Here is a 16900-nt window from a genome sequence, read left to right on the forward strand (position 1 = left end):
AAAACTGGAAATCTATTTGATAATATTAACAGTAAATGAAAACACAAGTGCATATAGTCAAGGCTATGGTTTTCCCAGTTGCAATGTATGGCTGTGAAAGTTGGACCATAAGAAAGGCTGAGTGCCAAAGAATTGAGACTTTTGAACTCTGGTGATGGAGAAGACTCCTGCAAGTCGCTTGGACTGCAAGGCGATCAAACCGGTCAGTCCTAGAGGAGATCAACCCTGACTGCTCTTTAGAGGGCCAGATCCTGAAGATGAAACTGAAATATTTTGGCCACCTAATGAGAAGGAAGGACACACTGGAGAAGAGCCTAATGCTGGGAACGATTGAGGGCAAAAGAAGAAGGGGACGACAGAGAATGAGGTGGCTGGATGAAGTCACTGAAGCAGTTGGTGTGAGCTTAAATGGACTCCAGAAGATGATAGAGGACAGGAAGGCCTGGAGGAACATTGTCCATGGGGTCACAATGGGTCGGACACAACTTCACAACTAACAACAACAACACAGTAAATGAACGAGCAGTCAAGCAGTACTATAGGCTAGTACTTGGTAGAATAGCCATGAAGGCCTCAGAACAGCTATTCCAATGCAGTGATGTGTCTACATTTAGAAAGATCAGAATAGTGCAAGCAATGGTTTTCTCTGTGACAGTCTAAAGAAGCGAAAGTTGGACATTGAAGAAGTAGGATAGAAAGTGGCTTTTACACCAAGAAAAATACAAACAGATTTCAGCCTTACCAAATTTGGTAATTGAATATGCTGCATTTACCATAGCTTCACAAACTGTACCAATTGCAGAGTCTGCCATAAATCAGCATTTGTCTGAATAATAATGAATAAGTGTAAACAGGATAAATATGTCTCATTGTAAACCTCTCTGAATTTTCCTTGGGCTTCTACAGCAGTTAAATTCAATCTTTTCTTGTTCTGATTTGGAATCTGTTTTTATACTCATCTTCCAAATAAAAGAGGTATTAGAAACTAACTGAGCCAATCTAACCATTAACAAACAAGATTCCACAAACTATAAAGTTACTTTTAATCTCCTTTTCCGTCTTCTTCTGATCTTTTTCCAGCTGTAGTTTACTTTGCTTGCAAATCCGGCACCTGAAGAGCAAAGGTAACAACTTCAGTGCTGAAAACATAACTTAGGTATTGAAAAATTAATTTAAGTTTTAATTAATTTAAAATTGTAATTTAATTTAATTAATCAGCAGGATATGCCATGACTCCCTGAGTTTTTGTTTCAGAGCTCTTTCCTCAGTACCTCCAACCATAGCAGAGTTTCTACTGCACTGCCTTCATTGGAAAAGCTGTTAATGAAGATATTCATGTTAAACTGTATACCACGGTTAATTAGGAGCCAGAGGCTATATTTTGTATTACGTCATAAAATGTTTTATGATAATTTTTATGTTATAAAATGTTTTATAAAATTTCCCAAATTTCAATTCCACAGGAGTCATGGAGTTCTGGACTTACAGAACACACTTCCTAAGTTACTCCACCTGAGGTAACGTGGTTCATAACATTTTGCTCTAAGAGGCATCTATTTTGCCCAGTTAATGGCTACACACCGACAAGCACGAGAGTTTTAATAGCGCGCGCACACACACACAAATGACTTCTCTGAAAACAAAATGGATTTAACACCATTGGTTTACCTGCATGATACTGTCATAAGTAGCATTTCAAACGTAATTTAGATAAGCAGAAAATTTCATGCCTGATGATTTAGAATTGTCTTTGTGACTTTTCAGCATGATTAACTCAACATTCCTTTTTTTTTAAACATTCTTAAACTTTAGCCAAATTAGCAAATGTATTCTGGTCTTTCTACTCAACAGACATTCAAGGTGAATCGACTGATTTAACCTACCCAGTTCTGCAGGGTTTCTTATCTCTTGGAGAACCCACGGAGTGTGATGCTGGTAAGAGAGACACTGTCCCCTCATAGTAATGATGGGAGAGGAAAGTCTTGAAACCTTGGAAGGAGACAAAAAAAATATATGGAGGAAATCATTAATTTTTGCTTTTTCTTCTACCTATTCTCCCATAGAGCTGGAAGAGAACGATTATTTTACATCTGGTCATTATTCTGTGGATGTTTCCTATAACTTGCTGTCTGTGTGTCCCAAATAAGCACTTTTTATATGCAACCTCTTGGCACTGTCTACATGTTCTCTTTACATAAAGACCACTGTTTGGGGGTTAAATTCCCACCTCTGTACTCAGCGTTGGTGTGGTTGTCCATTGGTCGCTTTTCCACGGAGAGTCATTCTCTAGAGCCGGGGTGTCAAACTCAAGGCCGCCCTGGAAACAGCAAAGGACCAGCCCGCAGTGCCTCTGCCAATGAAAATGGAGCTCAGGAAGGCTCTTGTTGTGACCCAGGTTCCTGGACCCAGACTCCTGGACTCGGATGATTCAGAAAATGAGGGAGAAGACCTGGCAAGCCCTGCTTCTCTTGAGCCCTCTCCCTCCCTGGCACCCACTCAAAGGGAGGGGTCGGCAAGGCCTGATTCTCCCGGGCCTTCTTCTGATTTGGCAACGCCCCAAGAACAGTTTTGGAGGGACGCAAGGTTACGAAGGCTTGATCGGCGTGCGCAGCAGCGGAAGAGTTGGGACAAAGCCAAGTCATAATTGTCATGCAGTGACATCTGCAGAGACTATAAATAGGAGGCGGGACTTCCTGGTTTTTTGTCTCGGACAAAGCAATGAATTTGGGGCAAGCTAATTCATGGAGGGAAGAATATATTCGTGAGTAATTCTGGCCTTATCTATAATTTCCTCGTTATCTCCAGAAACTTGGCAGGCCCGTGGGTAGACGTGGCCAGGACATGTATCTATGTAAATAAAAGGAAAAAAAAAAGGAAGGCCTCTGACGGACTCTTTGCTGGGAGTATTGGGGGAAGGGAAACAGAACATTTTGTCCAAGACCTGACTAAAACATCTTCCACCAAAGATGGATCAGCAGCAGGTACAGCAGCAGTTAGAGCAGCTACACGCGGCTAATCAACAGCTCCAGCAGCAAGTGGCTCACTTGGCAGGCCAACTTGCTGCCAGGAATGTGCCTGCAGCCCCCCCCCATCCTCCCACTCCTCCTCCTCGTCGCAAGTGCCCGATAACCGTGCCGGATAAGTTTTCTGGGCAGCCTGAGATGTTCCCGACCTTCTTGGGACAGTGCCAGCTCTACATGGCTATGAGGCCAGAGGATTTCCCAGACGACCGGGCTAAGGTGGCCTTCGTGATTAACCTTCTTTCCGGCTCGGCTGCTCGATGGGCCACGCCCCTCTTGCTCCAGGACAGCCCCCTGCTGGCGGACCAACAGCGTTTTGGCAGCACCTACGCACCATGTATGAGGACCCGTTCAATGCTGACGGCAACCAGGCGCCTTAAGGAACTCCGTCAAGGGAAACGCCTGCAGGAGTACATCGCGAATTTCGTCTTTTGTGCCAGGACTCTGACTGGAATGATGCAGCGCTGGTGGACGCGTTCCAGGAGGGACTCTCAGAGGAATTGCAAGACGAGCTGGCCCGCGTGGGCGCGCGGACCCTCGACAACTTGGTGCCTTTGTCTCGCCTCGATGCCCGCCTGCAACGGCGACCGTCCCGTCGCACCCCGGGACCCTCCGTCGACATCTGCACCCCACTTCCTGCACCACCAGCACCCAGGGTCGCCCCACGTTTTGTAACCGCTGCGGAAGAGCCCATGGAGTTGGGAGCGGCCAGACCTCGCCTAACAGCCCAGGAGGCGGAACCGGGCGCCAAGGGGATTGTGCCTGTACTGTGGGAGCCCGCCACTTCGCCGCTTCTTGCCCCAGAAAGCGGCGGGCACGACGCCGTCCCCGAATCACAGCGTGACCAATCGAAGCGGAGCAGGCCCGACCTCGGGAAACCCTAGGTCGGGCACGCACTAAGCCCCACTGGACGCTATGGAAGTAGACTCTGGGCCCCTCGGCATCTGATTCTGGACACACGGATATGGTTGGGGAACCAGTCGGACGGGCTCCAGGCGCATGCGCTGGTGGACTCAGGGCCACAACAAACTTTATGGACCAGGCCTTTGTGACCCAGTTTGCGGTCCCGTGGTTCCGGTGGACCCTCCGATGCGGTAGAGACAATTGATGGGCGAGAACTGGTGTCCGCCCCATTAAATTCGCCACCCAGCCTTTGCGCCTGGCTATTGGGGACCATGAGGAGGCGATCCAGTTTTATGTCACGGCGGACCTTCATTTTCCCTTGGTACTTGGGTTGGCCTGGCTTCGGACCACGATCCTCAGGTGGCCTGGTCGCGAACGCCATCTCTTTCCCGAGTCTGCAGTGCGTCGATCACATCCGCCACACCTGTGCCGCCAGAACGTCCCCACCGCTGCCATCACCTTGCCTCCTGAGCTGACGGACTTCGCCCGGCGTGTTCAGCGAGAAGGAGGCGGACCGACTACCCCGCATCGGCCCTACGATTGCCCGTGGACCTTCTGCCCAACGCACCACTGCCTGTGGGACGCCTGTATTCCATGTCGGAGCCCGAGTTGGCCGCCTCAGGGACTTCCTGGACAAAAACCTGGCCCGAGGGTTCATCCGCCTTCAAAGTCCCTCTCGGCCCCGGTCCTCTTTGTGAAGAAGAAGACAGGGACTTGCGCCTATGCTGTGATTACCGCCGGCTAAACGCCATTACGGTGCGGAATCGCTACCCCTGCCGCTCATCCCGGAGCTACTGGAAAGGTTGCGGAGGCCACGATCTTCACCAAGCTCGATCTCCGGGGCCTACAACCTGGTGCGGATACGAAGGAGACGAATGGAAGACGGCATTCGCACCCGATACGGACACTACGAATACACTGTCATGCCATTTGGGTTGACCAATGCTCCCGCCGTTTTCAGCACTTCATGAACGACGTGTTCCGAGACATGTTGGATCGGTTCGTGGTTATCTACCTCGACGACATCCTGATTTACTCCCGGTCCAGGGAAAGCCACCTTCGACACGTCAGTCTGGTTCTGCAACGCTATGGAGCAACAACTCAATGCGAAACTGAGAAATGCGTCTTCTTCCGGACTTCCATAGAATTCCTCGGCATATCATCTCGCCCGAGGGCATAGCCATGGACCCATGTAAAGTAGAAGCTTTGTGTAGCTGGGAAGCCCTCGTCGGGTGAAGGATGTTCAGCGCCTACTGGGCTTCGCCAACTACTACCGGACCTTCATCCCGGGCTTCGCCACACTGACAGCTCCACTTACCCAGCTCCTCAGGAAGAAGGTTGCATTCCCGTGGGGTCCCCCGCAGCAAGAAGCATTCACAGCCCTCAAGAAAGCCTTCACACGGAACCCGTCCTGAGGCATCCCGACCCGCTCCGGCCTTTTGTGGTGGAAACGGACGCGTCCAATGTGGCTCTGGGAGCGGTGCTGCTACAGGCTCCGACGAATGGCGGCACACTTTTTCCCTGCGCTTACTACTCCCGGAAACTCAACCCTTCCGAGCGCAACTACACTATCTGGGAAAAAGAGTTGCTGGCTATCAAGGCTGCATTCGAGGCTTGGCGACACCATCTGGAGGGGGCCCGACATCAGGTGGAGGTCCGAACGGACCATCGGAATCTCGAGCACCTCACCACAGCTCGGAAGTTGAACCAGCGGCAGATTCGTGGTCGTTGTTTTGCCCGGTTCAACTTCCGCGTGACCTACATTCCCAGCGGTCACAACCGGAGGGCGGATGCCCTGTCCCGCAAGCCAGAGTACCTCTGCGCCAAGGACCCCCTTCCTCCACGGACAGTGCTGCCGGCAGAAGCCTTGGCCGCAGCACGGGAGCCAGTGGACTTGCGGGCCCAGGTGCGAGAGGCGCAGCGCCAGGACGCCTGGTCGCAGCAAAGGAGAGCGGAGGTGGGCCCCACGTCTCCTTGGACCTTGGAGGAGGACTTACTCAAGTTTCGGGGGCGATTATATGTGCCCACAGGACCACTCCGAGCCCTCGCCATGACCCAGTGCCACGACAACCCTGCAGCAGGACATTTTGGGTTCTTCAAGACCCTCCACCTGGTGACACGGACCTTTTGGTGGCCCCGAGTGCGGCATGATATACATGCCTACGTGACATCCTGCGTACCGTGCCGGCAAGCCAAGACCGCCACGGGGGCCCCTCCCGGGCTCCTCCAGCCCTTGCCGACACCCGACAGACCCTGGGGGGCGATCTCTATGGATTTCCTGACAGACCTGCCGCCGTCCTCTGGGTTCACCACGGTGCTGGTGGTGGTGGACATGCTCACCAAGATGGCACACTTCATCCCATGCCGCTGGACTGCCCACAGCCGCAAAACGGCCCGCCTCTTTCTGCAGCACATCTTCCGCCTCCATGGTCTACCGGACAGGGTGGTTTCGGACCGTGGAGTTCAGTTCACAGCCCGCTTCTGGAAGAGCCTGATGGCGCGTTGGAGGTGCAGGTATGTCTGTCGTCATCGCACCATCCGGAGACCGGCGGGGTACAGAGAAGGTCATCGGTATACTGGAACAGTATCTCCGTTGCTTCATCAACCAGCAACAGGACAACTGGGCCGACTACCTGTCCCTGGCGGAGTTTGCTTTTAACAACTCTCAGCACACCTCTACTCAGATGACCCGTTCTTTGCCAATGTGGGTACCATCCGCGCTCTTCCCTCTGGCACCACCGGACTCTCCTGTTCCCGAAACGCAGACCTTCCTGACGGAATTGCATGCGGTCCAACAGTTGGTACGTCAGCAGCTGAATCGGGCAAAGGAGGACTACAAACGGTCCGCCGACCGCTCCCGACGGGCAACGCCCCCGCTGGCAGTTGGAGACCCGGTGTGGCTCTCCACCAAACACCTCCCGTCCGACCGCCCGGTAAAGAAGTTGGACCACCGATTCATCGGCCCGTTCCCTGTCGAGGCAGTCATCAACCCGGTAGCCTACCGACTGACCCTGCCACGATCCATGCGGATCCACCCCGTTTTTCACCGGTCCCTTCTGGTTCCTGAGGCCACACCGAGTCCCCTTCGGTGCCCAACAGCACCCGTCACTGTCGCTGAGGACGGATCTGAGGAATACGAAGTCCACAGCGTACGAGACTCTCGCTGGCTAAAGGGTCGTTTCCAATATTTGATCGCGTGGAAGGGATACGGGACTGATTTCTCCTGGGTAAATGCCTCCGACGTTCATGCCCCTGGCCTGGTGCAGGCCTTCCATGAGCAGAACCCAGCCCGACCGCATCCCGATCGTCAGCCCGGGGGGAAGGGCCCTGCGGTGAGGGATAGTGTTGTGACCCAGGTTCCTGGACCCAGACTCCTGGACTCGGATGATTCAGAAAATGAGGGAGAAGACCTGGCAAGCCCTGCTTCTCTTGAGCCCTCTCCCTCCCTGGCACCCACTCAAAGGGAGGGGTCGGCAAGGCCTGATTCTCCCGGGCCTTCTTCTGGTTTGGCGACGCCCCAAGAACAGTTTTGGAGGGACGCAAGGTTACGAAGGCTTGATCGGCGTGCGCAGCAGCGGAAGAGTTGGGACAAAGCCAAGTCATAATTGTCATGCAGTGACATCTGCAGAGACTATAAATAGGAGGCGGGACTTCCTGGTTTTTTGTCTCGGACAAAGCAATGAATTTGGGGCAAGCTAATTCATGGAGGGAAGAATATATTCGTGAGTAATTCTGGCCTTATCTATAATTTCCTCGTTATCTCCAGAAACTTGGCAGGCCCGTGGGTAGACGTGGCCAGGACATGTATCTATGTAAATAAAAGGAAAAAAAAAAAGGAAGGCCTCTGACGGACTCTTTGCTGGGAGTATTGGGGGAAGGGAAACAGAACAGCTCTGTTTTCACTGGCAGAGGGCTGGAAGAAGCCGTCGTGGCTGAAAACAGAGCCTCGATGAGTGATATTGAGATGGCCACGCCCCCTGGCCATGCCCCCCAGGCCCCCAAGGTCAAACACAACCGTGATGCGGCCCTCAATGAAATCAAGTTTGACACCCCTGCTTTAGAGCCATACCTATACCTTTTTTTTTCTTAGTAAATCTCCTTTAAGTATCATCTAAATGTGCTCTGAAGATTTTCTTTGGCGACTCAAATGATTCAGAAAGCCATGCCTGCCATATCTTCCACACCCTGATTACTCAGATATAGATCGGATATCAAGTGCAACGGAGGAGTTATCTACTACTACCAATCATAGAACACATCAATTTATGATTTGCTTAACTAGACTGTTGAGTGCAGGGATCATTCTAAGAAATTCTAAGAAATAAACTATGACTTGTTAACCGCATTGACTAGATTCACAAAATATGGTAAGCTAAAAACGAAACTAACTTTGTGTAGCCTAGAGCTAGGGATCATCTGCATCAAACTCCAACACTGGAAATTTTTAAGAAAATGTTGGATAGCCATTTGTCTGAAATGGTGTAGGGTTTCCTGCCTGGGCAGGGGGTTGGATTAGAAGACCTCCAAGGTCCCTTCCAAGTCTGATATTATTATTATTATTATTATTATTATTATTATTATTGTTGTTGTTGTTGTTGTTGTTGTTGTTATTATTATTATTATTATTATTATTAACTAACATTCTCTGCTTAAGTCACAAATGGCTGGGTTTAGGACAGAAAATTTTAAACCTAAATCCAGGCTCAAGTCAACCCTCCATCAGGGAAACTTGGCCCATCCTATGTCACCCGATTGTTAGGGAATTGTGCTAGGGTTACTACTCAGAGCTCCTGAAAGAAAAGTGGGATAAAGAAAGTTCAAAAAGTTACATTTATGTCTCATTTTTATCTCCAAGGTAGTATCCATGATGAATTTCCTTCATTTTTCTCCACAATAAGATCACAGGAAGATAGATTATCAATAGAAAGGAAGAAGTAGTTTGCGAAGGAACCAAGATAGTGCAGTGGTTAGAATGCAGTATTGCCCACAGCCAGGAGTTCGATCCTGACTGGCTCAAGGTACATGGTAAACCACCCACAAAGTGCTGTAACGTACTATGGGGAGGATACTGTATGTCTAGATGCTATTGTTATTGCTATGTTAAAAAAGTGGCTTATTCAATGTCATAGTGATTTTTTACAACTACAAGAGGGCTTATACCAAGGTCTTTACAATTCTAGTCCAAACCATTAACCACAAGATAACACTAGAACAGTGATTTAATTAAACGTATTGCAATTTTAATAGAAGAGATTTTTAAAATGGCAGGGGAGAGTAAATCTGTTGGCTACTTGACATAAAGGATGGCTGCAGAAGATATATAAGATGTTACCTGAGAAGTCATATCTGGCAGGGCCCATCCAGCGTTTCTGTTCACTGTCTTTTAATACATCTCCATAAAAACCATATCCCAGTAGTGATACACAGTATTTCAGAAATGTATTATTGCGATGTACTGAACAAACGTCCAGAGGTTGATTATCTCCTATTAACAAGAGGTATTTCATTACTCAGTCACTGTAAAACTGTCTTATATTGAAACATATAAAATATATTCATGTATAAAACATTGTAAAATATTAAAAACTGTCTTATCTTTTAAAATGAGACTGCAAACAAAAATTCCCATTTTTTTGTCTATAAAAGGTTCTGCAGTGCCTGATATAATAGTTAAGATGGAAGATCTTTAATTCAAATACTGAAAAAGTGTTAATAATTACTTAGTTAGAAAGCTAAATGTCTGCTATTATGACTCTTGTGATGCTATAAGCAAAGCAATTCATTCTAGTTTTACTCATTTACCCATTGTAGTTTCACTCATTCAAAAAAAAAACACCAAATGCACAGGTATCTGGTTCAACAGTAGTGCCTGCGAGAGGGATCTGGCTCTCTTATTGAACAACCACTTAAGTATGAGTCAGCAGTGTGTTGCAGCTGCCAAAAAAAGCCAATGTAGTCTTGGCCTGCATCAACAAAGGGATAGTATCAAGGCAATGTGAAATAATCATACTTGGAATTATGGTCACCATGATACAAAAAAGGGGCTGAGGCTCTAGAAAGAGTGCAGAGAGGAGTAACGAAGATGATAAAGGGTATGGAGGCTAAACCATATGACGAACAGTTGTGGGAACTAGGTAGGTATGTCTAGTCTAGCCAAGAGAAGAACTAGGAGTGACATAGTCTTCCAGTATTTGAGGGGCTGTCACAGAGAAGTGGGGTCGACTTCTTCTCCAAAGCACCCAAGAGTAGGACAAGAAGTAATGGATGGAAAACTATCAAAGAGAGATCTAAGCTCAAATTAAGGAGAAATTTCATGACAGTGAGAACAATTAATCAATGGAATGGCTTGCTTCCAGAAGTTGTGTGTATTCCATTACTGAGGTTTTCAAGAAGAGATTGGACATCCATTTGTCTGGAATGGTATAGGATCTCCTGCTTGAACTCTCTTTGGGTGTGTATGTGTGTGTGTGTGTATGTGTGTGTGCGTGCTAGAAGACCTCCAAGATTCCTTCCATTCCTGTTATTCTACATTCTAATTGTAATGAGGAGCATTACAAGGTTCCTGTACTGGATAATGACCACTCTATCCTACTTATGACTAACATGGAATGAAGGAGGAAAATACACATAGCCTGAAAACATAGCCTGTCAAACCAGGATCCCTGGAATAGTGATTGTGAAGTAGTGATAGTTGTGTACAATTATCAATCAGCTAGAAGTTGCTCACATACAAGGGTAAAAAAATAACCCCAATGAGCTATGCATAACACCAATGCTTCCATAGAACAGATGATACATAGAAAAGATTGTGATGTCTATCAGCTGCGCTTTTGAGTGATAAAGTGAAGTAGTTTCTCATTGTAACTTTCTGCCAGCAGAATGCTTTCATGCTCATATCCAACTGCCGTTTCTTCTCTGCCACACTGTATCATAAATTTTAGCAGAATACCAAGACTTCTGCAAAATCCTCAGCTGGCATTAGTGACATCTTAATGGTCAGCAACTATATTCTGGTTTTGTGTTTGATTTTTTTTTTCATTTGCCAAAGTAGTAACGATGCCGTAAAACTTCCTAGGGTGTTTAAAATTTATTTATTTTATTTTATTTATTATTCGAATTTATATACCGCCCTATCTCCCAAAGGACTCAGGGCGGTTCACAGGCATATAAAACATCAATATCAATATACAAATTAAAATAATCCTTAAAAAACTTATTCTAGTGCCCGAATTATTCAAAATAGAAATATAAATATTAAATATAAATATTAAAATCAATTTAAAACCCCTCTAAATTTAAAAATCTAAAAATTGTGTCAATGAGCCTGAAAGCAAACTAATACTTACCCACAATGATATGTAATGCAGATGTTACTGGATCATTGATGCCAACTGTTGCATAGCATATGCAATCGGTCGAACCTGGAAAGCAAGTGAACTTTACGTTGTTTGTAATTCAAAAATATTATGAGGACAACATTATCTTAACTGAAGATTAAGTTACCAAATAGAGCCGCAGATTTCAGCTGGGTTGGTTGTGTGGTTTCCTGGGAACTATTATAGTATGCTGCTAGAGACCTTGGGAGATGGCACAAGTAATGCTGCGAAGGGAAGGGTCATCTAAGAGAGGGCTCAGTCCTCAGCTGCATAATGGGCAGAGAAAAGGGCTCAGAAGGGACCCTACCCAGCTTCTCAGGATTGTTAAGGAGATGGTGGGAGTTTTGTACTTCCAGACTTGCAAGATTCTGTTAACATAGTTTTACAACAGTGGTTCTCAACCTGTGGGTCGGGACCCCATTGGGGGTCGAATGACGATTTGCCAGGGGTCGCCTAAGACCATCGGAAATATGGGAAGTATACTTGTGAGTTGAAGAATCGCGCTCCAATGGTTGACTCCACAAGCCAGCTGCAGGCTCTTCAAATCGCTAGCCGAATTCGGCTTCAGGCGGGATGAATTAAAAAAAGAGAGAAATCTTTGCTCTGATGTCTCCCTCTCAAGCCAGCTGCAATCGCTCCCAATCGCTAGCCTAATCTGGCTACAGGCGCGATAAACTTAATAGGGGAGGATTCTCCGCTTCAATGCCTCCGTCCTCAAGGCAATCACAAGCAGTTCAGATCGCTAGCCAATATGGCTTCAGGTGCGATAAATTCAAAACGAAAATAATTTTACGGTTGGGGGTCGCCACATCGTGGGGAATTGTATTAAAGGGATCGCCACATCATGGGGAATTGTATTAAAGGGGTCGCAGCACTATAAAGGTTGAGAACCACTGTTTTACAATGAAGTAGAACTAGCTCATCAGAGCTGAGTTGGCGCAGTGGTTAGAGTGCAATACTGCAGGCTACTTCAGCTGACAGCTAGCTGCAGTTCGGCAGTTCAGATCTCACTGGCTCAAGGTTGACTCAGCCTTCTATCCTTCTGAGGTGGGTAAAATGAGGACCAAGATTGTTGGGGGCAATAGGCTGATTCTGTAAAACCGCTTAGAGCGGGCTGCAAAGCACTGTAAAGCGGTATATAAGTCTAAGTGCTATTGCTATTGCTATCTGGTTGTGTTTCCTGTCTGGTTTAACTGGGAAGGCTAACAAACTAGTACTCTTTGCCAAGACTGGAACAAAATAACTATACTTAATGTGTACTTTAAACAAATATTTGATTTGTCAAGTAGACATAAAAATATAAATAATAAAAGTGTTTTTTAAAAAAGTAAAAAGATAGACTAAGCATAGTTAAATTGAGCCAACTATACTTTTGGTTACTTTTTACACAACACTGACTGCCAATAGATCCTTCGCAAGAGAATTGACATCAAGGCAGAAGTCAACTGATTCCAGTAGAACACATTCACAGCACAGGTTGTCAGCCCACCAGAAAGCACTGGTTTAATTGTATTGACTGTTGATTTGAGCCCTTACCCCCTTCTAACAGAAACTATAATTCACAATGGTCTCTGAGCAACAGAGGTATATTTTCAGGCAGAAAATAAAGAGCAGAGGAAATCAATTTTCGGGAAAAAGCGTTTTTCTTCCAATCCTTTAGAAAAGTATATTCTTGAAATCACATTGATATCTAGTCAAAGCTGAGTTGTAAAATTAAGAGCAGCCAGAGATTAAAAAACAAACTCCCTTGAAAATGATGTAGAAACTGCCACTAACCTAAGATAGTGCTGGGATGGCATACAATATTTGGCTGCAAAAATCCAGCCAATGGCTAATTGGCAGCATACCATATTTGTCTGTAAAAAAAAATAATCAGCCAATGGCTAGTTGTTACCAATGATGCAAAAGACTCTTTCTCATTTTGTAAGGATTTTTGCAGTCCAGATAGACTGCCTTAGCATTAAGCCCTGGTTTGCTTTCCCCTTCCATGTAAATGCTCTTTTCAAGATTTAAAGTTCTTCAGAATTTAATATTTTTTCTTCATCTGTGCCTTCGCACACAATAATAACAAGCCTTCATAACACAGTCTGCAATACAGCAGATGGCAACGGAAAATTGGGAATGCTCTAACTATGAAAGAATACACACTAGAATTTATGCTAAAGGATCAGTGTTTCTAAGCTTTTTAATCCTCCTTAAATAGTTTTAAATTGTGGTGGGTATGTATTTCTTTCCGCTGATTTTTCTCTATATTGTGGTCTTTTAATTTGTTTTTATCGTAAGTTTAATTCTGTTGTGAGTTGCCCTAGGAATTTCCTGTTGACCCCATCTATGAGTACCTGAACAATTCTGTGCCCTCTATACAAAGAGGTTTAGGATATAGGCAAATAGGAATATGATTGCTGACTAAAGAAATATACGTTTCTGTTTCTCATCGGATTCATCCAGTCAATAAGGACGGAAGTTATAGAACCCGAGGAGAACACTGCCTTTCCATTCATTTCCATTTCCCATTTGTACCTTCAACAAATGCATATGTGAACAGGTTTCAATAAACATTAGGCAATCTATCTATCTTGCCTAGAACTATTGGCAACTATCTTGCCAATAGTTCTAGGCAAGATCCAATATCTGTCGAGGCTCTTAGCTAACCATGATGCTGTCCCATGTATATAATAATACTTTTTCATTTTGGTCCAAAGAGGTAAATACATGATAACAATGTACAGTAGACATTCACCATGTGGCGGTTCTTACCAGCAGGAATTATGCCAATCCTGAGACAGCATTGGACTAATTGTGCTTTGGGATTATTTTGATCTATGCCCGAATCCTTCTGAGATCTTCCAATTAGACCATGTATCACTTCACTGAACATTCCGTCCCCACCAACACAAACAACACTGCCGGAAAACACACAAATTAAAACTCACATTGACAGTCAATACATAAAATGTGTCAAAGGATGTGAAAATACAATTTTATTAAAAGTTATCTTTATGCTTCACTATTTAGTCTCCCCCCACACATGGAGAAATGTGTATTATTATTTGAAACAAGTACCGTGTTTCCCCAAAAATAAGACCCTGTCTTATATTTTTTTGAACCCTGAAATAAGTCCTTGGCCTTATTGCCATGTGCTCAAAAGCCCAATTGGGCTCATTATCAGGGGATGTCTTATTTGGGGGGGGAAAACAGGTTATTTAATGCATATTTTAAATAATTTACTTAATTGGGCTGTGACAGGCTCATTTTTATTACAATTTTGGATATTTAAAAGTAATAATTTATCCTGCATTAACATCTCACTGTGGAAAAGGAGTATTGTTCTATCAATGGTAAATTTCATCCACATTCTTATCATTCATAAATACTTATCTATCATAATCACTAATAATCACTATTTCTCTTCTCTCCAACTTGATGGTTCACCTCCGATAGCAAAAGCTACTCAAGATGTACGTACTGATGGGAAAGCATGTCAACTGTCTATCCCAGGGGTCTGCAAACTTGGCTCTTTTAAGACTTGTGGACTTCAACTCCCATGGTTCCTCAGCCAGCTTTGCTGGCTGAGGAACTCTGGGAGTTGAAGTCCACAAGTCTTAAAAGAGCCAAGTTTGCAGACCCCTGGTCTATCCCGATGGGCAATATGGAAGTCCTGCTCATTGGGCAGATCTTTTCCACATATATGATTCTTTGTGCCTTTTATGATTGGACCCCAATTTTCCCATGACTGGATTGTATGTCAATTACTACCCCAGCTGGATATGCCTACCCATAGAAAAGCTTCTTCTTCTTGGCAAGGGTACTTACAAGATGTCCTCCCCAAGGGGCCCATCTCACATGGACAGATTCTGCTGCGACAGTAGCAAATATGATTAGAATCATCCATTCATTGTAGGGATACTTTAAGGATTATGTTGATCCCACTGAGGGATGGAGGACCACTGAGAAATGTAATGGTATAACAGCATATACAAAAATAATTTGAAAAGTGCTCAATTTTTGGACTTATTTGTGAATTGTGATCACCAAGATCCAAGACATGCATCCCATTGGCATGCTTCCTTATGTTACAGTTGGTTTGAGTAGCTGCCATGGCTCTTAAATTCTGATGCTTGGCTTATTATAATGTATGATTGGAAATATCAACCTTGTGCTCTCCAAATGTTTTAATTATAACTTCCTTAGGACTAGGAATTGTAAGTAATTATTATAATTATTTCAAATTATTAATTATACAAAGTTTCTGGAGACACCAGATTACCTAATACTGATACACTGGGCAGATTGGACAACAGTTGCCCAACCAACTGGAGGATCATAAGAGTTGAAGGTCAACACAGTTGAAAGGCATCAGATCACACAAAATCCATTTTGCTTGCTGCTGATTTTAATTTGCGATTGTGAGTTGCCGAAAGATGAGATAGAACTAATGCAAAATAAGCAAATACAGGTAGTCCTCATTTAACAAGCGCAATTGGGACTGGCAGCTCCATCACTAAGTGACGTGGTCATCAAGTGAGATTTCACATGGCTGTGATGGACTTATGACCTCACTTCTCCTGTGTTAGATAGATGAATCATCTAATGATGAGTCACTAAGTGCAACATCAAGTAACTGTGACTTGTGAGTTTACCGCTGGCTTTTCCATTAACTCTACTTTTTGGACGCCAGTATGAAGCGTGCAAGTGGCAATCACATGAACGTGTTAACTGCTGCGACAGTCATGTGGGGGCCAGTTTTGAAGTTACTTTTACAGTACCACTGTAACTTTGGATGAACAGGGCAATTGTTAACTGAGATCTACCTGTAACTAAAAATAAATAAAGTTAGATTCATTATGTATAAATCAGATCTACATCTGCCTTTCAATCAGTACAAGATGCTGTATATAGCATTCTACCTTCCTACCTTTTCCCATAATGACAAGAATAACAACCCCTGTGAAGTAATAATCATAAATTGAAGTTATATGCCACCCAATTCTCAATAAGTCTGGGCAGCTTTCTGGGTGGGGAGCCCAAAAGTCATCCAATAAGCTTCCATGGCTGAGGGCAGATTGGTATCTGGATTGGGTCCAGGACAATTCTCCTTGGCTATCTTGCTGCAGCTGACTCGCCCTGGTCAACATACCACAGGACAAATCAATGTGGGATAACTCAAGAGAGGGACATGTGAATTGTAGCGGGCCTTGTCTTGCTTTAGGTTTGAGCCTTCTCAAGTTAGAAATCCTTGAAACTAAGCTGAGCCAGAATGTGGAATCCCAGCGACCTGTTGGTCAAGCCATGGAACAAGCACAGTACGCCTGGCAGTCCCTATGTGGATCCAGGACGTGGGATGTTCTGCGATGCAGCACCACAATCTGGATGTCAGCAGAGCAGCTGGCCCTTACAGTGGATGCTCCAGGAAGAAACAGTGGAAGCAGGCTTCCTCTCATAGACACACTGTGCCCTTTGCCTGGATCTGTGCAGGAACTACTCGGCGTGCCACACTTGCTCCACAACTTGGCCCACAGACCACTGGGACTCCATACTCTGGCTCAACCCAGGCTCAAGAGCTTCTAACTTGAGAATATTCAAACCTAAAGCAAGACAAGG

The 16900-nt window shown here is 45.3% G+C and overlaps 1 protein-coding gene across 1 annotated transcript in view; it reads right to left on the bottom strand.

The window, feature by feature from the left end:
* The window catches only part of CERK (ceramide kinase), a 55839-nt gene that overhangs the window by 14542 nt on the left and 24397 nt on the right, over window positions 1-16900 (bottom strand). Inside the window, exons 6-10 of the mRNA XM_058190579.1 lie at window positions 14057-14202; window positions 11270-11344; window positions 9256-9408; window positions 1884-1989; window positions 1041-1111 (exon numbers count right to left, since the gene is read on the bottom strand). Coding sequence (XP_058046562.1) covers window positions 1041-1111; window positions 1884-1989; window positions 9256-9408; window positions 11270-11344; window positions 14057-14202 — 551 coding nt within the window. The remainder of the gene's footprint in view (window positions 1-1040; window positions 1112-1883; window positions 1990-9255; window positions 9409-11269; window positions 11345-14056; window positions 14203-16900) is intronic.

Source organism: Ahaetulla prasina, chromosome 7 (genome assembly GCF_028640845.1).
Source record: "Ahaetulla prasina isolate Xishuangbanna chromosome 7, ASM2864084v1, whole genome shotgun sequence".
NCBI classification, from domain to species: domain Eukaryota; kingdom Metazoa; phylum Chordata; class Lepidosauria; order Squamata; family Colubridae; genus Ahaetulla; species Ahaetulla prasina.